The following is a 24,919-nucleotide window of genomic DNA, read 5'->3' as shown; positions in this document are numbered from 1 at the left end:
CACCACACTAGTTCCTAAGGAAGGAAGGCTGGATATAAAGGTAACCAATAAACATTAGCAAACATTTTCCACTTTTGAAAAGAAGAAGAACTGGTGGTTTCAAGAAAGGATCCGTTTCAGGGGTTTGGTTCCCTTCTCCCCCCCCCCAACAGCTCTAAACTGAACAAAGCAATGAAGCTTGGCACAAATTTGGTAATATTTCAAATTTTGTGTTTTTAACAAATCCGAAAAACAATTTTTGAAAAGCTGCAATTCTGCCCACACTTGTTTGGAGATCATCTCATTCAGTTCAATGGGACTTGCTTCTAGGTAGAGATGGGTGAATCTGCCCATTTCAGTTTCTCCAAATTTCTTGTCGTTCCAATTTTAAATTCAATCCTCCACACACTTCCACATCTGTTTGCGATCTTGTAAAAAAGAAAGGCTCCTTATCATCATTCACACCAGTATCTTAATAAAACATTTTTGTACATGTGTACTCATTTTTGTATGCCATTTAACCTAATCTATTAACCTCAAGGTGCTGGTTTGGGTGTATAACTTGGGACCAGGATAATTGTCCTTACATACACAATCGACCCCTGGGTTCAACAGGTGAGGGTCTCCTACAGATACAATATTATCCATTCTGAACAATATAGGAATTGGGCTATTGAGTGTTGTGAGAACTGAAACACAGTCAAATATCAAAATTCTCACACGTCCGAATTTTGCAATGCAGTTGTCCAGTATTTACAAAAATGCACATATTAAATAAAGGAAGGTTTGAGAGCAAAATAATATGCATATATTAAGTTAAAGTGCACCTAAAAATGAACACATTGTGGAAATAACATATAAAAACACACCGTATTAGGAGAAATTGCTGGCAAAAATGTGTATATTAGTCAAAACCGCATACAAAATGTGCTTACTAGGGGAAATTCGCACCAAAATGCTGAAGGTTTTGTAATGGTTTTTTTTTGCAGGGGGGTGGGGGATTGCGAATTGCTGCCAAAATGTGAATTAAATTTAAAACTGGACCGAGGAGAAACTGAGAGAATGGACAGATCCTCATCCCCAGGAAGCGCCCAGAGGCTCTTGAAGCATAGGCTCTGATCCAGAACTTAAGAATTGCACACTTTCACAACACAGGTTGTATGAGAGGATGGCTGAAGACTATGGAAAGATAACAAGTGTGTGTGAGACACCTATTTCTGTCTCTGCGCTACCCCACCAGACCCCTTTCCTCTCCTATCTTCACCCCATCGCAACAACCTACAAGCTGTCTCTCCGCATCTGCCCCACAAACAGGAAGCCTTGTTTTCAACCGGGCCTGAGTGACTAGCAACCAGCATCTTTCAGAGACAAGAGAAACTGCCCTACTTCCCCATCTCTTATCACCTTCCCCAAAAGGAATTTCATTTCTGTCCACAACTACCACCAACCCACCGGCTTTGCTCAGATGGGCCTCATGGACCTGAAAGCGATTCACTTGATGTTGACTCTGATCACAGGTAACCAAGGCAGGTGTGTTCGATGTTTCACGAGGAAAAGCTTTAGGCGAGGGGGCTGGAGAGTCAAGGAAGGGCAGTTCTGATCCAGATTTCTAGGGTTGCCAACTGTCTTTTAAAAAATAGTAATTGTTCGTACTGTCTTTTGCTGGCTCTGTTCCTGTGTCTTTAACAGCAGGCATAATAAATGGAAATTAGGTAATTTTCTCCCCTGATTGAGGACATAATATGACGAGGAAAGCATCGCTTACTTACCTTCATTATGTCTGGCAGCTGTTGGACACAAGAGTAGAGGGTTGTGTGTGTGTGTTTTAACAAAGCCTGCAACTCTAGAATTTGCACTGTAGAATAGATCTGGTGGATGGAATTTGCTTGTACTCAGGCTCTGACTGATTGCTGCTTATTTGGCAACAGGGAAGGAATCTTTCATCTGTTCGCTGGTTGGGAATTTTTAAAATCTTTTATAGTTTGAGTTGATTTCTCAAGTTTTTGTTCTGCTGGAACTTGCAGGCTACCTGAGGCAGGCGGAGGTCTGGATTGTGTGGGCCGATTGGTGAGGGGCTGGGGCTGGACCCTGCTTTTTGGCAGGGCGGAGTGGGACTTTATAAGGCTTTGGAATCTACAGAATTTTAGGGAAGAGGGTTGTTATTTAGAGCATTTATATCTTGCTCTTTGGCTTAAAAGGCCCCCAGAGTGGCTTACGTACAGTCAGTTGAATGAATTTTATTATTTCGGTCACAGACCAGTTCTAGCCCACATACAATATCAAGGAAGTCATAAAACATGATAGGGATACATTTGAATTTGCAGTTAGGTATAACAGGGACAATACAGATATAGCAACAGTTAAAAATATATATAAATTAAAACTTAGTCTACAGTCAGTTAAACAAGGCGGTCCCTGCCCTTGGGTTTACAATCTAAAAAATGCAAGGTAAAAAGGTAAAGGACTCCTGGACGGTTAAGTCCAGTTGAAGACGACTATGGGGTTGCGGCGCTCATCTCGCTTTTAGGCCGAGGGAGCTGGCGTTTGTCCCAAAAAATGCAACACACAAGGAAAAAGAGATGGGGAGGGAAGGGGGGGGGAAGCAAACAGGCACCAATTCCTGAAATAGTAATTCTTATCACAACCAGCTGACACAGAAACAGTTCAGGGCATAGCAGTCAACTTACAGATTTGAAAATAAGGGACCAGCAGCCTTGAAAATAAGGGACCAGCGGCCAAAATAAGGGACCTGCAGCCTCACCTGTTCCAGGCACTCCAGTCTTCCTGTCCTCCTGCAGTCTGGTCAAACTCATGCTGGTAGCTTCTAGAACACTGTCCAACCAACTTTGTAACCAGAGGTTCAACTGAATAGAATCTGAATCACATGTACCACAAGGCCTATGCAGCCTCAATTTAAGATGGCTCCTCGGCCTGGCTTTGCACTGCAAAGTTTGCAGCAGCATGTGCAACAAAATGGCGTCCAGTATTCAAAAACCTCCTCAGCTTGCATTAACTAGCCACACACAAGGCATGCAAGCTCCACCCCCCAGTTGTTCTTAGACTTCTTATAGGGTGAGCAACACAGCCAAGCAACACAGTTGGAGCCTCCCTCCTCCCTGGCCGGCAGGGAGGGAGGGAGAGGAGGTGCTTCCTTTGAAATTTGAGGGACATCATTTAAGGGACATCCATCAATAAGGGACAGCAGCGGGACATGGCGCTGGAATAAGGGACGGTCCCTTCAAATAAGGGACACTTGACAGCTATGGTTCAGGGGCAGGAGATGTCTGACGGACATGGTCTTTCAGCAAAGCTGATGGAATGAGCCTTGTTCCCATCTCTCGCACTGAGGCAGCCCATACAGGTGATTTGGGGTGCTTCAATCACATACTGGCAAATTTGGAGGGTGCACAACAGACCCACTCCCCTCCCACCCAAAAAAACTGGACCTTTGGGAAGGTGATGGGGAATGTGTGGGATTATTATGTAACTTTCCTGCGAATAAATCAGGACTTAATGCTCAATTAGCAGGTAATCTAGAAGCACCCTCAATAAAGGCACATTGGACAGCAAGGGCTAGAGATAAACATGTGCTTTGTACACTGAGCATGCCAGATTATTATTTTTGTGTGTGTGTATATATATTTTTTATTAAGTTTTCTATTTTACAATTTAAAATATCCGTTAAACAACCTTAAAATGTCGATGACTTCCCTTCCTCTCTTTCCATGGTTCAATCGCGTTATCGCAACCCCCCGCACATTTTACATAAACTAAACCATTCAATATTCCATTAATACATCCATCAAAACTTGTTTACACTGTTGAATTTATCTTAATAATGGCAACGTTTTCAAGTGTACACAGTTCCCCCCCCATTTATTCAATAAACGTTTTCCGTTCTTCTCTAAACGTATGTTCTTCTTGTTCTCTTATTCTATATGTCAGGTCCACAAGCTGCGCATATTCCATCAGTTTAAGTTGCCGTTCTTCTTTAGTCGGGACCTCGCTCGTTTTCCATTTTTGGGCTAACAAAACATGGGCCACAGTAGTGGTGTACATAAATAGCATGTTTTGACACCTGGAAATTTCCATCTGACTTATCCCCAACAAAATATTCTGGTTCTTTGTTTTGGAAAAGTACTTTAAATCATTTTTTTAATTCATTATAAATTATTTCCCAATACTCCCAGATTAAATCCCTGGCATCTCCAGACTGAGTTGGGAAAGATCCCTCTCTCAGATCCTTCTGCTAGTCAGACCTGGTGGTGGGGTCAAGCCTGAATATCGGGCATGCCGGCAGGCGATGAGGATGATGGAAATTGTGGCCATACAACATTTGGAGGGCTACATACTCCCTATCCCTCTTTGGAGCAATATTTACCAGGAAGATAGCTGTTGCATTTCCTCTATGTCTTTTGTTTATTTCTGCAAAAAGCTTTGTTGGTTTCACTTCCTTGCTTCTGATGGTACCAGCAAAACTGTAAAAAGCTTCCACAGGAGTGAGGAGGAGGGCGAACCAGCCAGTGGCGTAGCGTGGGGGGTGCAGGGGGGGCCAGCCGCACCGGGCGCAACATCTGGGGGTTAGGGTTAGGGGGCACAAATCCACGGGTTAGGGGGCGCAAATCCACTGGTTAGGGGGTACAAATTACTTGCCTTGCCCCGGGTGCTGACAACCCACGCTACGCCACTGGAACCAGCAACCCATAATGTAGTAGCACAGCTTTCCACCCCGCCAAAGCAAGCCCACCCACGTTCCACCCTTCCTCTCAAAGGAACCCAGGGTGGCAAACACCTCTACAACATTCTTGAAACGTTCTTAAAACAGGTCTAAAAGTATCTTTAAAACAGTCGCATTCTCTCAGCTGAACCTTAAATGCCTGGGTAAGCAGGAATGTTTCTCAACTCCTGAAAGTCAATAATGAGCGAAAACAAATGCATGTTGCCAGGGAGGGCATTCCACAAATGGGGAGCCACCACTGAGAAGGCCCTGTATGTATGTATTTGTTTGTTTGTTTGTACAGATTTAGACTTACAGCTTTTCCATATAACCTCACAAATCAGCAACAATTAAGTTCAATAGAGGCAAGATAGAAGCAGTGGTAGGGAAATCCTTTCTGAAAGCTAGCTCTCTCCTTCCCCCAGGGCAAGACAACTCTCTGGGGGAGGGATGCAACTTTCAAAAGCTAAATCTAGCCAATTTGTGCTTTCCAAAACAGTGCGAGAACTGAAACACCGCCGTCCTTTGACAATCACAAACACCCAAATTTTGTGATGCAATTCTCCAGCCAGACAGTGCTTACAAAACTGCATATATTAGGGGAAAGTCTGCATTAAAATGAATATATTTGTGAAAATAGCAGACCACATACATACATTATATTAGGGGGATTTTCTTGGGGAAATGTGTATATGAGATGCTTATTAGAAGAAATTCCCACTGAAATGCTGAAGAATTCTCATGGGGATTTTTTTAACACACCAATTGCTGCAGAAATTTGGAAAACAGAATTTAAGACGAGAGAAAAACGAGAAACAGATAATCAGAATTGTCAGATCCTCTGCTAACCCCACGATGGCAGCTGCAAGAGACTAGAATTGACTGGTTTCTTTGGGCTCCAGAATGAGAATTTTAATTTCTGGGTGGTCAAATTCCAGTGAGTCTGTAAACAATTGTCTTTGTGTCTTCAGTATTCAAATTAAAATGAATTTTATTTTATCATTATTTATTTATGCTACTCCTAACTTTACAGACAGAGTAAAAAGTTAATATAAGTTTTGTGCTGATTTTCATTTGTAACATTTTGTTTTATTTCTTTATATTGAGAGGATATTCTCCTCAGCTGTTTGAAACTCCCTTGTATTTTTGTCATTTTTTTTTTTTTAAATATTATCAACCATTTATTCATCTTTACAAGCATCTGAAAGTGATGTACAATAAGAATAGCCATACATGGTAGAGGTCCAATCATTCAGCTGGGAAAGCTGGTTGGAACAAAGTGTATTTTTGCAGCAGGTTTTTATGTGTAATATCTATTTCGGTGCCAAGGAAGATTCTCTATTTAGTTGTTAACTGTGCCTTACAGAATGTTGGTTTTTCCCTTGTTTTTTTTTTTTTATTGAGATGTTTTAACCTATACTGTAAGCTGCTTAGGTATTTGTTTTAAAAATAATTGGTAAATGGTCTATGCAAAACTAACTTATCTCCCTGTGCCGTAAGACCCCATTGGCAGGTTACAGCAGGAAAAACCAACCTGTTACAACGAAACAAGAAAAGTGTAAAAATTGTCAAAAATACAGTAGCTTCATATATAAAACGTTTAAAAACAATTCCATATATGAAAACAGAGGCAGACAGGGATAAAGATCCCCACTTAAAAAGGTCTTGTTGGGAGATGAAAGGATTCTGTGGTTGACGACGCTGGCACCTAAATGAAATAACTAAAATAAAAACTATACCAAAATAAAATTGCAACAACAACAAAAAAGCAATATCATAAAATAGGTTTAACCAGATTCAATGGAGCGTGCACCCAAGCACCACAAACTGAACGCAAGTTGCGTTAATTTGTGATAGATACATGCAGCTTTGAAATTTGGTGTCACCAAATGCCTGCTTGCCTTTTTATGAAGTTAATGTGGTCCTGATGTTGAGTGAATACAGTGGTACCTCGGTGTGTGTGTGTGTTTGTGAGATGGTGTATTTTTAACCTAGTGTACAGTGGTACCTCGGGTTACAGACGCTTCAGGTTACAGACACTGCTAACCCAGAAATAGTACCTCGGGTGAAGAACTTTGCTTCAGGATGAGAACAGAAATCACGCGGTGGCGGCAGCGGGAGGCCCCATTAGCTAAAGTGGTGCTTCAGGTTAAGAACAGTTTCAGGTTAAGAATGGACCTCCGGAACGAATTAAGTACTTAACCCGAGGTACCACTGTATCTGACATCCCTAGTACATAAGGTAAAGGTAAAGGTACCCCTGCCCGTACGGGCCAGTCTTGACAGACTCTGGGGTTGTGCGCCCATCTCACTTAAGAGGCCAGGGGCCAGCGCTGTCCGGAGACACTTCCGGGTCACATGGCCAGTGTGACATCGCTTCTCTGGCGAGCCAGAGCCGCACACGGAAACGCCGTTTACCTTCCCGCTGGTAAGCGGTCCCTATTTATCTACTTGCACCCGGAAGGTGCTTTCGAACTGCTAGGTTGGCAGGCGCTGGGACCGAGCAGCGGGAGCGCACCCCGCCGCAGGGATTCGAACCGCCGACCTTTCGATCGGCAAGTCCTAGGCGCTGAGGCATTAACCCACAGCGCCACCTGCGTCCCTAGTACATACCGTACATTTAAACCTGAATCCTGACAAGATAGAAATACTGTTTGGGGGGAACAGGGGGAGCAGCCTGGGCATCATTTTGGACTCCCAGCTGTCCCTGGAGGCACAGGTCATTTCTGTGTCCAGGGCGGCTGTCTGCCAGCTCCACCTGGTACGCTCCTACCTGCCCGCAGGCTGTCTCGCCAGAGTGGTGCTCCCGCTTGGACTACTGCAATGCGCTCTATGTGGGGCTACCTTTGAAGGTGACCCGGAAACTGCAATTAATCCAGAATGTAGCAGCTGGACTGGTGACTGGGAGCAGGGGTAGAGGAAGGGGGGCGGTGGAGGCGGACCACCCCGGGTGTCACTACTGAGGGGGCTGACAAAATAGCATGTGGCACGCACCGCAGGGCCTGCAGCATGCCCGAGCCACACGGCTCTTCTGGGAGTGATGTGTTGGCTTGGGCACCCGCAGGCTCCTCACTGCCCCCAAATGGTCCGTCTGCTGCCTCCCCCTCAGCTGTAGGGCAGCAGAGTGGGAGGAGGCAGGCAGACTCCTTGGAGGCGTCATGGAGTATCTTGCCCCAGCTGGCCCCATCCTTCTCCAAATATCCTTGTCACTCTGTAAGCTTTCTTAATAATAATTGTGTTTAGTCGTGTCCGACTCTTCGTGACCCCCTGACCAGAGCACGCTAGGCACTCCCGTCTTCCACTGCCTCCCGCAGTTTGGTCAAACTCATGTTAGTAATAATAATCATAATAATAATAAATAGTAAATAATAACAAATAAACAGTAAGTAAGTAAGTAAATAAATAAATAAATAATAGTAAATAATAGTAAATAATAAAAATTGTCATAATAATAATTTATATGCCACCACCTGCCTGGATTGCCCAGAGAACCATGTTTTAGACATTTTCAAAAAAAGGAAGAAAAAAAGATTGCCCAGGATTTTAACTGATTTTATATCTACTGCTTTTTTGTATTGTTTTTTTTTTGCTGTTGCTACGATAATTGCTTTGGTTTCTGACGTTTTTGATCTGTTTTATATTTGTTTTATGGTTCTCTTTTTTGTAGGCTATCTTGGAAATCTAGATTAGTAAAATCATGTTAAGGAAACATAGGATGCTGAGAATTGTCGCTCTGTGTGGGGTAAACGACATTTCCCGGTATTGTTTGGTGGTGGAAACGGTGTGTTTTAAATGTATGGTGTATAGGCAGCTTTAAAGATCAGAATGAAATGGCAAGATGGAGTTGGAGTTCTGTATTTGCAGAACTACCATTGGTTCCGAATCACGATGTATTTCCCCCTCTTTTTTGAAAATAGACTTTATTTGATTTTTAAAAATATAAATTAATAACAAAATCAATTACAAATCCATATAAAGAGTATTACGTACCGAAGTTCTCACCCTGGGCCAGCAGGGGGATACTGTAGATAGTTATGCAAATGAAGGATCGAAAGTGATGTTCAGTGATTGGATAGTTTGTATGCAAATGAAGGATCGAAAGTGACGTTCAGTGATTGGCTAGTTACAGAATATGGTTACTGTTGCATTCTAGTGGAGCTCTATATAAGCAGGCTGTTTGAGCTCCTCAGTACAGTTCTATTCCAGCTTACAAATAAAGAGCTGCTTTGGAAGAATTGCTGTGTCGTCTGATATGTTTGCCCACAACTTAACAAAGAGATTGCTCTGAATCTCAAGACTTCCCCCATCCCCTCCATGGGTCTAAATGTCAACATTTACAACTGCTTATCAATCTGTTATCCCCATTTTTTAGCAAATCCACCTGAGTTATCCATAGTCTTTGTTACCTTACAAGTGAGATTAAAATCCTGCTATTGTTTTCATCTGCTCGCAGTGGTCTCCTACATAAATTATAAAATTTCCCATTCTTTTTAAAAGTTTGTGTCCTCTTGGTTCCTGAACTTTCCACTTAATTTTGCCATTTCTGCATGGTCCATCAACTTGGTTTGCCATTCTTACCTGGTCGGGACTGTATCTTCTTCCCATCTCTGGGCTAAGAACATCTGTGCAGCTGTTGTCGCATACATAAAAAGTATTTTCTGATCCTATGGAATCTTGGTACCTATAATTCCTAATACAAATGAATAACGTTGCATTTTAAAAGTCTGGAGCAAAATCAAAATCTGTTTTTTAATTTTTTTTAAGGGGATTTAGAACGCCATGGGCTCTTGCAGAGAGAGGCACCCGACTTTTGTAAGAATAACTATACAACCTTTAGAAGACACCAGAAGGCAGCCTTGTATGGGAAAGTTTTTTTAAAAAATGTTTAATATTTTATTGTGTTTTTATATATGTTGGAAGCCTCCCAGAGTGGCTGGGGCAACCCAGTCAGATGGGTGGGATATAATAATAATAATAATAATAATAACAACAACAACAACAACAACAACAACAACAACAACAACAACAATAACAACAACAACAATAGTTGTTGTTAAATAGGAAGGTCCCTATCTGGATTCTACCAAATGAATAAACAAATGAGGTCAGAGTAAAAGCGGCTCATGCGGCAGCATCCTGTGTTACTAACAGTTCCTCAAACTCATATATGTATATATTTAGTGCTGCAGGGGAACTTCCATTACATACGGAACAGAGAGGTCCATGAGAACACACGGCCAGGCTTGTAAAACTGCGAAGCAAGGGATAGTTTCAGAACAAAAATAAAAGTGAGCCCGTGATGTGTGGCCATTTGAAATATGTGGCTTAAATTACGGTGAGGGATTTAAGCCACAGATAACCGTGAGGGAGGGGAGAACAGGAAGGTGTCTAAGATGAAAGCTGCTGTGTGACCCAATAGACTAGTCGTTTGTGGTGACAAGCGAGGCTCTGATGGGAGGAAGTATGCCTCTGGGTGACATTTGCTGGGAAACTCAAGGGGGCAGTGCGCTCTTGTGCTCAGGTCCTGCTTTCAGGCTTCCCACAGGGATTTCTGTGGCTGTTATGAGAACAAAATGGCGGACTGAAGGACCACTGGCCTGATCCCTCCTCTCCCACCACACCGAAAACAGGTTGGTGGTAGCTAGGAGCTGGTATACCCCCCAGTCAGTCAAACATCTTTATATTTGAAAAACTTTATTGTCACTTGTACAACTTGTAAAGGTAAAGGTAAAGGGACCCCTGACCATTAGGTCCAGTCATGGCCGACTCTGGGGTTGCAGCGCTCATCTCTCTTTATTGGCCGAGGGAGCCGGTGTACAGCTTCCGGGTCATGTGGCCAGCATGACTAAGCCGCTTCTGGCGAACCAGAGCAGCGCACGGAAACGCTGTTTACCTTCCTGCCGGAGCGGTACCTATTTATCTACTTGCACTTTGGTGTGCTTTCGAACTGCTAGGTTGGCAGGAGCAGGGACCGAGCAACGGGAGCTCGCCCCGTTGCGGGGATTTGAACCGCCAACCTTCTGATCGGCAAGTCCTAGGCTCTGTGGTTTACAGTGAGATTACATGAGCATCCCCCACTCAGCTCTCTTAGTCTTAATTCCCCTCATTTACTGACGCTCACCCACCAAACCCGAAAGTCAGTTGCCCTGTTGTTATATTTTCATTCAGCAGCCTAACAGCCCGCGGATAGAAGCTGTTCTTTACCCTGTTGGTGGGACTAATCATGTTTTTATATTTTCTGCCTGAGGGCAGGAGATCAAGAAAGTGCCGGCCAGGGTGTGAATCATCCCTGAGAATTTTCCTCACTCTCCTGAGGCAACGTTCTTCCGCTGTTTCATCCAGCGGATTCACGGGACAGCCCATAATATCTTGTGCTGTATTCACCACCCTCTGCAGGCACTTCCTATCAGTTGATGTCAAACCAGCGTACCACACCGTGATGCAGTATGAAAGGACACTTTCTATTGTTGACCGGTAGAAGGAGATCATCAAACGTTGATTGGCATTGTTCTTCCGCAATACTCTGAGGAGATGGAGTCTCTGTTGGGCTTTCTTAACCACCTGGGTTGTATTTATTTTCCAAGTAAGGTCTTCACTGAGATAAACTCAGCTGTTAGATAACAAAATACAGAGCTGGTTATCACTTCAATCGATACCCACACAATACATTCCCAAGGCTTCCTTTTATTGAGACAAGCAATGCATAGGATTCAGTTCTGCTCCCGGCCTTCCAAATTTCCTGCACCCCCTTTCAAGGCTAAAATGATCCAAATGAGCCAAAGACAGACCTACAGAGAGGGAAAGAAAAGCAGGGATAGATTGCACATGGTTGCTTTCTTTACCCACGTTTGCCTTTTTACCGTCAAACAGGAAGTTGGTCGACTACTTCCCCTCACATAACGTTGTCCAACAGCCTGCCCACATGCGCCATCCTCATGTCATGATTGCAAACTACTTCCACAAACCCAAATTCGGCAACAGCTACATGGAACGGAAGGGGATGTGTTTTGAGGGTGTGTTTATGTGTGGCCTTGCTAATAGCCCTCTTCACAAAAAAAATGAATCCCACACAAACTCTGTCTGGATGTGTGATCCTGCACAAAACAGTAAAAGTGCGCAGATTCCTAATAATAGGACATTCCATCAGCGAAAGGATTTCTGCTTGCGCAACAGGAAATTCTCCCCCTTTCCTCCCCTCAAGCATCCCTCAATCTGTTCCAGGGGTTCTGTTCTGGCCTGTCCAACACTCTGAAGATTTTAGCAGGGCATGAAGTGCATGTGTCAGGTCTGCCTCTAGATCCCAGCTCACAGAGGACCAACGCCCGGTGGATATAATGTACAAAAGTCTTTATTGAAGTTTAGTTTCCATTTCAAAGCTCTGGGCGCGTAGACCCACGTCTTGACGCTAGACCGGCTAAGTCCCCTCTGACTCACTGCTCCACCCACACCAGTTTAAGATTCTAGCCCGGCTCCACCTCTTACGCTGTTCTTTCCTTCGCTGGGTCCTTCTGCCCTCTGGGGTTTCCTCCTTCCTGGACTCCTCTGACGCTGAGCCCCCTGAGTCTTGTCCCTCCCTCCGGCGGGCTTTAGGACCTGGCTCCCTTCCCGGGCTCCCCGCTGTGCCGCGCTCCTGTACATTTGAACTTGGCGCGCGCGCCCAGCCGGTGACTTTCCTTCTGACCGTTTCCCCGCTTCCTGATGTGGGCGTTGCCAAACCTGACTCCTCTCCTCCCTCTGGTGGTGAGGACACTGGTCCCGACTCCTGGGACTCCCCCTCCCCACTGCGCTCTGGTGGAGACGCTGGTCCTGATCTCCAACTGCTGCTCAGGGACTCCCCGCTGGCCCCTTCCTCCTGGGGCTTCCCCCCTGGAACCCCCCTCGCTCTGGCCACCGGCGCTCCCTTCTGTGAGTCCTCCGATTCGCTAGAGAGGCTTGTGGAATAACTCTGGCCACTGTCACTGCCTGCGCCCCCCTCGTACTCCTCCTCCTCACTCTCCATTTGCTCCCCCTCCTGTGTCTCTCCTTCTGAACCCCTGACAGCATGCAAAGCGTGTTCTCCAATAAATGAGAGCACGTGTTGCGGTGTGGGCCAACAGGCCAGGCCTCTTGTTGCCAGGCAGGTTAATAGTTGTTGCCTGGCATCATGATTGGGTAACCGGGTTGCTGGGGCAAATTGTATGTTGCAAATTGGGTGGGTGGGACCATAGTCTTTAAATATTGGTGCACTCTGGTTTCTCTTTCTCTTTGCAGAGTGCATCGGATCACCCGCCCGCCCGCCCTCTTTCCGGTTGACCTTGCTTGGTGGACATGTATCACTGTTGGTCTAAGTATGGGAAATGTAACCGATATGCTTTTGTGCCTAATTGAACCATTACGCGTAGTGCTGTATATAAGGAAACCATTATGATTGTAACTAACGCCTTATCTCGGTGGGGAGGGGTGTTATGTAGTGAAGTTTCACCCTGGGCCAGCAGGGGGATACTATATATAGTTTTCACTCAGGTCTGTAGATAGTTTTCACTCAGGTCCACATCAGTTATTTTAGGCGGGAACTCTGGGCTGTTGTTGCTACAATGTTGACAGCCGGCTGCCTATAAAAGCAGGCCGGCTGAGCTGTTTGCAGTCAGTTCTATTCCAGTTTACAAAATAAAGAGCTACTTGGAGAAGTCGCTGTGTCATCTACTATGTCAACCCACAACTTAACACTTTGCCTGTCATGGGGTCGTCTGCCTTGGAGCAGGGGCCTAGTAGGAATTTGCCATTTGGTGATTGGCTGTGCCATTTGGTTTTGCCTACTACTCAGCAATTCGTCACAACTTGTAAGGTTGCGGTTAGGCATTGGTTATAATATGCTGGTGGTGGAGGGGTAAGGCTGGGCCTGCAACTCCTATTGCGCTGAAGGGAATTCCGTTAAAGGAATCCTGGGGCTTGCCACGATTTCGTCCAATCCCTGTTATGGGACCAGGGCCGCCCAATCCCTGTTATGGGAATCCTTGTTATAGGACCGGGCAGGCAAGCTTTCGGGGAGCTGCTGGGGTGAGCGGCGTGGGTCCGACGCTTAGCTCAAATGACCCCCCAGTTTGATTTTCTCTTCTACTGGCTACCGATCGGACCTCGCGATGTCAGTTCTGTCCTAGGCGGGGGGACAGATAGTCATAACCAATGTCTAAACAACCACTCACTGATTTTGTATTTTAATAAAGTTGTGGCCAAAATAGTGCCCAAAAACCAAAACTAAAATTACGTGTTATGTGTGAAGTTATTTGAGGGGTGGCCTGGGGACCTACACACGCAATGGGAGGTGGGGAGTCCCATTGTACAAGAGGAGCTATTATCATTATACAGTCATACCTTAGAAGTCGAACGGAATCCATTCCGGAAGTCCGTTCGACTTCCAAAATGTTCAGAAACCAAAGTGTGGCTTCTGATTAACTGCAGAAGCCACATAAGCCCCATTGGACGTTCACCTTCTAAAAATAGTTCGCAAACCGGAGCAAGCACTCACTTCCAGGTTTGCGGCATTCGGGAGCCAAAACGTTTGAGAACTAAGCTGTTTGAAAACAAAGGTACAACTGCAATTGTTTTTAAATTTATGAGTTACTTCCTATGAGGCATCTTTAAGTGATTTCACAATACAATTAAAACTTATATAAAACGATTGCATATATAAAAACGAACGCCATTACAAAATGCAAAAACAACAACAAACAACAAACAAAAAATCAGTTGAAAGAATTGCATGCAGAAAAGCAACAGTTCAAATTTCAATCCAGATTCCTACTTGGATCTCCATAATAATAATCCTCAATGTTTGTATGCCACATTCCACCTGTTGAAAGCACATTGTGTAAATAATCTCTGAAAGGCTGAACGAAACCCGAGCGCCCGGCAATCCAGCCTTGTAAACAAGCCCACAAACCTTTCTAGCATGCAGAAATATTTACTACCCTGCTAAGAGACTCATTTTCTACCTCCATAAGAAGATAAGCCTCCCTCTGAAACCAGAATAGAGAAGAAAGGCCAACAGCCTCTTAGGATTGTGTATGGTTGTTTTGTTGTTGTTGTTGTTGTGTGTGTGCATGCTTTGCGGGCAGATTGGCCCAGGTTCAATGCTCAGCAACTTCAGAGAGGTCTGGTAGAGACCCCAATCTGAAAGTCTAGACAGCTGTTGAAATATACTCAGAGTCGAGAGTGGATTTCATGCTCTTTATTCAGCCCATAGTGGTGAGGAGGAATGAAAGTTCCCCCAAAGTATCTGCTTTATATACATTATATACACAATGGGCTGCACGTGATTGGCTAATTCCGGGATTCTCCTGTAGGCCAATCAGGTTGTGGATTCACTTCCACCTGGAGCTGGATTGGGTGGCTCCTGCGGACCAATCATACTGCTGCATTGTTCTAGGACCAATTAGGCTGCTGCATTCTGAATCCTATTGTTCTAGGACCAATCAGACTGCTGCATTCTGAATCCTATTGTTCTAGGACCAATCAGACTGCTGCATTTTGGATCCTATTCAACTCAGTACATAACAGCTGAGCCAGATGAACCAACACCCTCCCTCGGTAAAGGGGAGATTTCTGTGTCCCTTTAGTGACCAGGAGAGTGATTAAATACAAGGCTGTTATGACCTAAAATTTGGCAGAAGGGAGACAACCGAGGAGAAGCAGAAAGACCATTGCACAGAGAGACCATAAGCCAAGACCAGCATGGCATACGATTGGGGACGATGAGAATTGCCGTCTAGCCATTGGAGGTGTGGGATGGGACACCTGCCTTATCTCCTGACTCTTCCATCTTTGTTCTTCTAGCTTCCCAGGCTCAAGAACCCCTCATGGTCTCCCAGCCCAGCTCAGCAGAAGGCATGGAAGGCGGTTCTGTCACCTTGACCTGTTCCTACAACTCCACCTCAGAGCCCAAGGTTGGGAGCTTCCGGTGGGTGAAGGAGCCAGGGGTGGAGGTCAGAAAGACCACCCGGGAATTCATGGGAAGGGTGAGTCCCACCTCGGAGCAGGCCTTCCTCTTGGGGAGAAGAGCCGACATAGAGATACGGGATCTGAGACATTACGACTCGGGGGTGTATCGATGCGTGGTGAAGATCCCTGGGTTCCAGGAGACGTCGGGGAACGGGACTGAGCTTCGCGTGCTTAGAGAAGACCTGAAAGGTAAGCTGATGGGAAATCTAGGAGGCCTGACTTTTGTATGGGTGGATTGTATTGTCCAATTCAGGCTCCCAGTCTGGTGCCCCAGATCAAGATGACCTGAATAGCTTTTGGTAGTCTGTAAGTTTAGAGCCTAGGACGTGCTGATCAGAAGGTCGGCGGTTCAAATCCCCGCGATGGGGTGAGCTCCCGTTGCTTGGTCCCAGCTCCTGCCAACCTAGCAGTTCGAAAGCACATCCAAGTGCAAGTAGATAAATAGGTACAGCTCTGGCGGGAAGATAAACGGCGTTTCCGTGCACTGCTCTGGTTCGCCAGAAGAGACTTAGTCATGCTGGCCACATGACCCGGAAGCTGTACGCCGGCTCCCTCGGCCAATAAAGCGAGATGAGCGCCACAACCCCAGAGTCGGTCATGACTGGACCAAATGGTCAGGGTTACCTTTACCTTTTAAGTTCTGAGAACCGGCAGTGAAAGTGAAAAGTGAATAATAATAATAATAATAATAATAATAATAATAATAATAAATAATAATAATAATAATAATAATAATAATAATAATAATAATAATATTTATAACCCACCCATCTGGCTGGGTTTCCCCAGCCACTCTGGCTGACTCCCAACAGAATATTAAAAACACGACAAAATGTCAAATATTAAAAACTTTGCTAAACAGGGTTGCCTTAAGATGTCTTCTAAAAGTCAGATAGTTGTTTATTTCCTTGACATCTGATGGGTGGGCGTTTCACAGGGCAGTCGCTACCACCAAGAAGGGCCTCTGCCTGGTTCCCTGTAACCTCATTTATCGCAATGAGGGAACCACCAGGAGGCCCTCAGAGCTGGACCTCAGTGTCCGGGCTGAACGATGGGGGTGGAGACACTCCTTCAGGTATACTGGGCAGAGGCAGTTTAAAGGTCAGCACCAGCACTTTGAATTGTGCTCAGAAATGTACTGGGAGTCAATGTAGGTCTTTCAGGACCAGTGTTTTATGGTCTCGATTATATGTCTTTGTGTTCCCCTGTCTTAATCCATTCTCCCGTGTTTGGAATCTTCCAGGATCTAATTCTGCACCACAACGGGATACTATGGTCCTCATATGGCTTCTCCTGCGTGCTGTCCTCTGTACCTTTGGAATTACAACCACTGCTTTGGTGACACGTCTTTATTATGGGAAGAAATGTGAGTAACCCTCAGACCCCCCCCCCCCCCGCAGAAGATAGCATTTTCTGGACAATAGAGAGAGTCAGAAGGGGAAAGGGGCAGAAGATTGCCATGGCCGGGAAAGTGTGATCCACCCCACAGACCCAATTCAGACCCCCAATCTGATGCCACAGATCAAGGTGACCTGGGTGTTCTAGCTGTCAGGAGTTCAGCCTACACTCGAGTAGGACCCTGGCAGAGACACATGCCCGACTGGCATGTTCTCTCCCTCCTGGTCGATCATTCGGGAGCTTCAAAAGCTTTCTTCTGCCCGAACATCACAGCGACCAATGCCAACAGACACTAGCACACTTAGGGATCTGCAGAGTTTGTGCAGCTTGTATAACAGACCTCAGCATTTTGGCTAATCTACTTTATTTACATATAAACACACACGGAGCACTGCAACGTGGCTCCCTCTCTCTCTCTAGCATCAGACAGCAAAGAGAAAAAGAACAAAGGACAATAGTCCCACATCACGGAACACAGTAACACAAACATCCTGTCTCCATCACTTCCCACTCTGTGGAATGAAAACATACACCATCATGTGATAGACAACAATCCCATGACTGCAATCATAGAACAGGAATTCTAACACTAGCCAGCCTACCCAGTCTCAGTCCTGAATCCATTCAGGGGAAGACTAATGCTTAATTAGGGTTTTTAAAAATCCCTAATTAAACATACAAGAGGAAAAGAAAATGAGCCCCTTCCGTGACCGAGAGCAGTGTGTTCAATCTTACTTAGCATGGATCTGCTTGAGAAGGAGCACCCTGCAGAATTCAGTCTTCAGGGGCAGAGCCAGTCTCTGACATTTTACCATCTGAGGCAAATTGCAAAACTGCATGCCCCTCCTGGTCAGGAAAGAAGGGTTGACTGAAGACCTTCATTAGGAACAAGAGGGCAATAAATATCTACATCGGGATCTTCTGCCCCTGTGGATTTTGCTGCCTGAGGCAGTCCCCTCACCTTGTCTCATGGGTGGGACGGCACTGGTGAGTGATGCCACTTCACAACCAGCTGGGCAAGAAAAGGCTATTTGTACTAACTCAGGCCAGGCAGCTAAGCCAGGTGGTGGCAGGGCAGCTCTGAGGGAGAGAGGACTGCTCTGTAGGCCTCAGTGGGGAGTTGTAGGTGGCAGCAACAGATCTGTGGGATCTCTGGTGTGCTGGAACATTCATTTCCACCCCCCTGGATATCAGCTGTGTGGGGCAGGTGGGTGCGGCTTGGCCAAAATGGCCCCATGGGCCAAATGGGAAGTTCTCATGCACCTCAATTTGATACTTCCTTCTTGCGCATGTGTCAGGTGTTGTTGTTTTGGTTGTGTCAGGCTGCGCACTTAGAAAACCAGTCTGCTAATAGTTACCTCTTTTCTTCCTTATTCTAGCTCCACAAAACAGGCCATTGCACCGCAGACAGAACAAATATAAAGCAACAAGCAGGAATTGACAACAGCAGCAGAGGCAGCTACAAAACCCATGACCCATTCTCTATTCCTTTCCCCCTTCGATTCAGTAGAACGCGTCCTCCCCTTTATAATCTGAGGATCTTCATCAACAGAGCAGAATTAACCCTTCTGTTGACTCCTCTGCTACTGAGCAAACGTAACACAGGCTGAATTTGATGTTATAGTTTCAGTAATTGTATCCTTGGATGTCCCAACCCAATAGACAATACTGACAATTCCTGCTAAGGATCCGACATTCTTCTTCTTTGGCGATCACTCATAACCGAGTAAGATTGTCTTCCATGAACACGGTTTTAACAATGAGTCCGTAAGTGACTGTGGAGGCCAATTCTGGATCCACACGTCCTTCCACAGTGGGGACATTGGTTTCCAGGCGGGAGTTGATCACGGTGTGGATTTGCCAAGCGTGCCTTCCTCTTAGCACATTCTCCCTTGCATCCTGAGTTCGAGTGTCTTCAAAGCCCATGACCCCTTTGGTAAAGGCTGTGCCCATTAGGGGTACAGAGCAACACCTTTCTGAGTCTTCCAACTGGACCAGATTTTTCCTGAGTTTCTCCCCCTCCCCCCCCGACCCCTGTCCTGGAAAAATCCTGAGCAAATCTGAGATCTTCACAACACTCAGCCATCTCTACTGATAGCACAAATCTGTCATGTGCGTGCATGTGATTGTTGAAGGGTAGGATGTAACCACCACGAATAAACAAACAAATATGACATAATTGTTCTAAGAAATTATGTTAGCAATAGAGATGACAAGCCCTGCAAGGATCTCCATAGAGTGGATTGAGATTTTATTTGATTCCACTGTCCTCAACAAAATTTTGGGAAACCTCGGAGGGGGGGGGGATACAGTTGAATCTGAGGGCTCAGAAAGGTAAGGCCCTGCCCCTTAATGGAGCCTGTCATTGACGTTTCCCAATGTCACAATGCCCCGAGTGATGACAAAGCACTGTGGGAAGTTTAAAATTGTGGCTTTTAGCTGCCTGGAGTTGCCACTGGGGGGAGGTGATGGAAGAAAGGGGCACTTTGCTGACGGCCCCTCACAACTGCAGTTGCTTCCTGCTCAGTAGCTGTGGTTGTTTTTTCTTAAAGGCAAGCCATTCACTGCAAGGTTCCTTAGGGCCCCTCCAGATGACATGCTTATTCCACTTTCATCCTGAGTTATTTGAGTTCAGCCTACACTCAAGTAGGACCCTGGCAGAGACACATGCCCGACTGGCATGTTCCCTCCCTCCTGGTGGATCGTTCAGCAGCTTCAAAAGCTTTCTTCAGCCCGACCATCACAGCGACCGGCACCGGCACACTTGGGGATCCGCAGAGTTTGCGTACCTTGCGTGACAGACCTCAGCAACTCAGCATTTTGGCTAATCTACTTTATTTACATATAAACACACACGGAGCACTGCAACATGGCTCCCTCTCTCTCTAGCATCAGACAGCAAAGAGAAAAAGAACAAAGGACAATAGTCCCACTTCACGGAACACAGCAACACAAACATCCTGTCTCCGTCACTTCCCACTCTGTGGCGTCAAAACACACACCATCATGTGATAGGCAAAAATCCCATGACTGCAATCATGGAGCAGGAATTCTTACAGGTTAGACTCCTACTGAATGTTCATGGGGTGGTTATATGATGTTGAGCATCTGTCCTGATTTGCCTGCGGGATGTGTGTTTATATGTCTTCCCATTGACTCAGCCATTCATCCTGCACTTTTTAGTGCATTTCCTACATCTTTCCTAACTGCAAAAGGTCTGCTTAAAAAGAAGAATGACGGAGTTGGTTTGTTGTGCTAAAGTGACGAAGCACTTTCATCTGCTTTCCTTACACCAAGCAGTATAGACTTGAAGTTTAAAGGTTTAAAGACTGTCTCAAGGCAAATCTTTAAAAATGTAGTATAAACACCGACAACTGGGAAACATTTGCCTGCGAGCGCTCCAGTTGGAGAACTGCCTTTACCAAAGGGGTCATGGGCTTTGAAGACACTCAAACTCAGGACGCAAGGGAGAAACGTGCTGAGAGGAAGGCATGCTTGGCAAACCCTCACTGTGATCAACTCCTGCCCGGAAACCAATGTCCCCACTGTGGAAGGACGTGTGGATCCAGAATTGGCCTCCACAGTCACTTATGGACTTATTGTTAAAACCGTGTTTATGGAAGACAATCTTCCATAAATCTTTGGCTACGAGTGATTGCCAAAGAAAGAAGAAGACACTTGAATTCCTACTGCAAAATAGTGACAGGTTGAAGGCACCCTTACTGTTTGTGTGTATGCTTTGGGATAGGGGTATTCGGGTATTGGTTTGTTCTTGTTCTTGTTCTTGTTTTTATTTTGTGTTTTTATCTTGTATTTTTATTCTGTGAACCGCCCTAAGTATGTATGCAAATTTAATAAATAAAAATAAACTAAAAACTAAAAACAATATGCATTCCACGCATGCAAAAACCTGTTCATTTCCATTCTAGTGGCCTGGATGGAAGATGGAACTTGATATGCAGAAATGGCAAAACTTACCGGAAAAATAAGAAATCAAGATAACAGACTTTTTATAGAAGAATGGAAATGGTTGATTGAAGATTCACAAACAAATTGTAAACAGACAAGAACATTGGCAGGATTATTGTAACAAGCCGCAGTTTCATAAGAGCACGTATTTAAAGTAGAGGAATAAATGAACAAATTAAGTTCAAGAACAAATATGCAGAAAATATTAAAAATAAATTTAAGGAACCGCAGTAAGAGAGGGAAGGAAGTCAAGTTTTGAAATGCTAAAATGACTGTAGAATGATTGAAAGGTATAAACCTGAAAATCATAAATAAAAAAAAGGAGAAAAAAAGGAAGATGGAACTTGAATATAAAAGAGCAGCAACTCTACAAGGCCTTGTAGGAAACAACACGGCATGCAAAAAACAAAATTTACTGAGGTTATAAAAAATAAGGACCATCCCTGTATATTTGGAACACATGCCTGTTTCATTTAAAAAAATCTCTCTAGTTTCCAACTGCTCTTTAAAACCTTGGCACAACAAAGGCTTCTCCTAGACCAGGCTTCCTCAACCTCGACTCTCCAGATGTTTTGAGACTACAATTCCCATCATCCCTGACCACTGGCCCTGCTAGCTAGTGTAATAAACAAAAACCTGCCCTTATTCCCTTATGGGGAGCACAAGAGTCCTTATAGAGTCCTTTGTAGGTTCTCCATCGGTCAGAGAAAAGAACAGAGGCCAACCAGAGAATATTGAGAAGCAAAGCAGCTAGTAAGCCTGATCTTTATTGAACTGTTGCAACAGGGTGCCCCCCTCTCACACAGGAAAGGAGGAGGACCTAGAACCCAGGTGTGCCCGCCCTTATGTAGATATTTTAAATTGCCTGCCCTGAAGTCCAAGACCACCCCCAGACACATCATACCTACATCACAGAAAGGGTGGTCTACAACAGAAATCTGAGTGCCTTGTTTATCTCCTGTCTGGCAGGTTACCTGTTAACGGTCACTTGATTGGATACTCTGGGGAGCCTGGCCAGTCTTTTGTAATGACTAATACTTAGTTCCTGAGCCAGATCACTGGCTCACCCAATTCATACACAGACATACCCTTAAGACAGGATTTGTGAAGGAGGAGACAATGGCGAGGCTTTTCCATTTTCCTTCGACCTTGCAGAGAAATGTTTGAGGTCAATTTGGGAGGGACAAAATGGTTAGAATCATAGAATCATAGAGTTGGAAGAGACCACAAGGGCCATCGAGTCCAACCCCCTGCCAGGACTTTCTGTCGGGTTTCAGACATGTGGTTTATATATCAGTGTATGTGCTTGGTTGGTGCATTTATGAACATTTATAAGGGGATGACAGAGGACGAGATGGTTGGACAGTGTTCTCGAAGCTACCAGCATGAGTTTGTCCAAACTGCGGGAGGCAGTGGAAGACAGGAGTGCCTGGCGTGCTCTGGTCCATGGGGTCACGAAGAGTCGGACACGACTAAACGACTAAACAACAACAACAAGACCTTAAATTTTTTATTTCACTAGGGATCATGGGAGTTGTAGGCCAAAAACATCTGGAGGGCCGAGGTTGAGGAAGCCTGTCCTAGACTAAAACGAAACCTAGGTGTAGCCCTTTCAAACGTTCACTGGCAAAGGGGCCTGGGGGAAACAACCACTTCCTGCATAGTCTGAGGACACCCTAGACTTGTTTGCACTCAAGTCACCAAAACTTTGCAGCTCCCTGCATGGCGCTGACGTGGAAGGAAATCCACCAGGAGGGGCTCGCTTCCAAGTAAATGTATGATGGACTGGGCTGTGCCGTTGACAACAAAGCTCTCCACCCATGCTTTCCTGGGTGACGTCAGACTAACCCGTACAGGGCTTCTTGAACTCGGATTGCAAAACTTTTTTCGGTTGTGTTTTCTGCGAGAAAGAGAGGAAAAAGTCAGAGGAGGCTGTACAGAGCCTTCCTCCCGAGAGAGTGGAGAGTCGAAGCCTACAGCTGGCACGGAGGAAGGCAGGAAACATATTTTATTTAAGATTACATTTCTATCCCGTCTCTCCTCCAATGAGCCCAACGTGGCGTGCATGATTTTTCTTTGCTCTCCACAACAACCGTGAGAGGTAGGTTAGATGGTGACTGGCCCAAGGTCACCCAGTGAACTTCATGCCTTAACCGGGGTTTCAACTCTGGTTTCCAAAGTACTATGCATCACTCTAACCACTACATCACAGTTGCCCCCCCCCCTTGTTATACAACAGAGGTCGGCAATTTTTTTGTGGCTTGGGACGGTTCACGGTCCCGCGGACACTGCGGTAGGCACACACGCCTGCGCAAACACGATTTCTTTTTCCTTTTTCTTTTTCAAAATCAGTAACACTTTATTCTATTTCCATTCTTCGCCATTAACAGAAAAACTGGAGAAAGCAATGTTTGTTTCACATAGATAATGCATCTCCCAGAGAAGAAAAACCCTAAACTGAAAATAGAGGTAACATGGGGGGGGGGGGAACACAGTACATTGGCACCTCGGGTTACAGACGCTTCAGGTTACATACACTTCAGGTTACAGACTCCACTAACCCAGAAATAGTACCTCGGGTTAAAAACTTTGCTTCAGGATGAGAACAGAAATCGTGTGGTGGCAGCGGGAGGCTGCATTAGCTAAAGTGGTGCTTCAGGTTAAGAACAGTTTCAGGTTAAGAACAGACCTCCGGAACGAATTAAGTACTTAACCCGAGGTACCACTGTGCTGCCCTCTATTCAAAGAAAACAACTCCTGATCTTTTTGGTTAAAGTAATACTTAGACCAATCATTTTATCAAGCTCGCTTGATAAAGTGTGGCTGAAGAAGGAGAGGGAGGGGAGAGAAGGGGCCTGTTTAAAAATACTGAATAAAAAAATTAAAAAGATGTGCCTGAAGTGAATACATTTTTTTTCCATATTTTTTTTTTTTGCAGCCAGCAGCCAGTGTACTGTAAAAGAATACTTAGGCTTTCCATAGCTGTATTGAGACTTTCATCAAGGTGAAATAGCTGGTGTCTGTATGGTTTTATTTCTCTCCATCAAGCCACAAACGCTATTTCCGGCGCTCCTTCTGGTGTGGAGGAGGCGTGCGCAGCTTCCCATTGGCTGCAGGAGCTTCCTGCAGCCAATGGGAAGCCGGCCAGCGTCACAGAAGGCGGTCCCCACTCTGCTCTGTGCCAGTTTAGCACGGTGCATGGGAGCCAACCGAACGGTCGGCAGGGGTCCCTGAGCAGGTGGCGGGGATCCATGGGCCGGTTTAACAACCCCCATGGGCCGCTTGTGGCCCATGGGCCTTGGGTTGCCGACCCCTGTTATACAATAATCCTTTGACAATAATACAAGTTTCCTGGAAGAGTGGTTGGCTGTTAAACCACTCTGCTCATTGTAGCTTTGTGAGGGGAATAGGGGCCACCTAACAACTCCCTGAAGAAACTACAGGCCTCAGGTTTCTTTCAGGGAAGCCATGCCTGTTTTAAAGTGCTATATTTCTGCTTTAAAATTTCCCAGTAGTGATGTATGGAAGTGAGAGCTGGACCATAAAGAAGGCTGATCGCCGAAGAATTGATGCTTTTGAATTATGGTGCTGGAGGAGACTCCTGAGAGTCCCATGGACTGCAAGAAGATCAAACCTATCCATTCTGAAGGAAATCAGCCCTGAGTGCTCACTGGAAGGACAGATCCTGAAGCTGAGGCTCCAGCACTTTGGCCACCTCATGAGAAGAGAAGACTCCCTGGAAAAGACCCTGATGTTGGGAAAGATGGAGGGCACAAGGAGAAAGGGAGGACAGAGGACAAGATGGTTGGACAGTGTTCTCGAAGCTACGAACACGAGTCTGACCAAGCTGCGGGAGGCAGTGGAAGACAGGAGTGCCTGG

The 24,919-nt window shown here is 45.4% G+C and overlaps 2 protein-coding genes across 2 annotated transcripts in view; one reads left to right on the top strand and one right to left on the bottom strand.

Annotated features, from left to right (window-relative positions):
• The window catches only part of LOC310837988 (E3 ubiquitin-protein ligase TRIM11-like), a 1,016,249-nt gene that overhangs the window by 458,040 nt on the left and 533,290 nt on the right, over positions 1 to 24,919 (bottom strand). The window lies entirely within an intron of this gene.
• NCR3 (natural cytotoxicity triggering receptor 3) lies at positions 1,331 to 20,908 on the top strand. Its single transcript, XM_083725352.1, has 4 exons — positions 1,331 to 1,496; positions 15,508 to 15,861; positions 16,916 to 17,038; positions 18,450 to 20,908. The coding sequence occupies exons 1-4, from the start codon at positions 1,445 to 1,447 to the stop codon at positions 18,509 to 18,511; spliced, it is 591 nt and encodes a 196-aa protein (XP_083581478.1). The 5' UTR covers positions 1,331 to 1,444; the 3' UTR covers positions 18,512 to 20,908.

The sequence above is a fragment of the Podarcis gaigeae genome (assembly GCF_964106915.1).
Source record: "Podarcis gaigeae genome assembly, chromosome: 2".
Lineage (NCBI taxonomy): Eukaryota > Metazoa > Chordata > Lepidosauria > Squamata > Lacertidae > Podarcis > Podarcis gaigeae.
This window is presented reverse-complemented; position numbering and strand designations above follow the sequence as displayed.

What these genes read in the sequence shown, in the direction of transcription:
- NCR3 (XM_083725352.1), top strand. Translation starts at nt 1,445, where the DNA reads ATGGGCCTCATGGACCTGAAAGCGATTCACTTGATGTTGACTCTGATC. An exon ending in GATGTTGACTCTGATCACAG is followed by an intron (nt 1,497 to 15,507) that starts GTAACCAAGGCA and finishes TTGTTCTTCTAG; the next exon opens with CTTCCCAGGCTCAAGAACCC. An exon ending in GCTTAGAGAAGACCTGAAAG is followed by an intron (nt 15,862 to 16,915) that starts GTAAGCTGATGG and finishes GGAATCTTCCAG; the next exon opens with GATCTAATTCTGCACCACAA.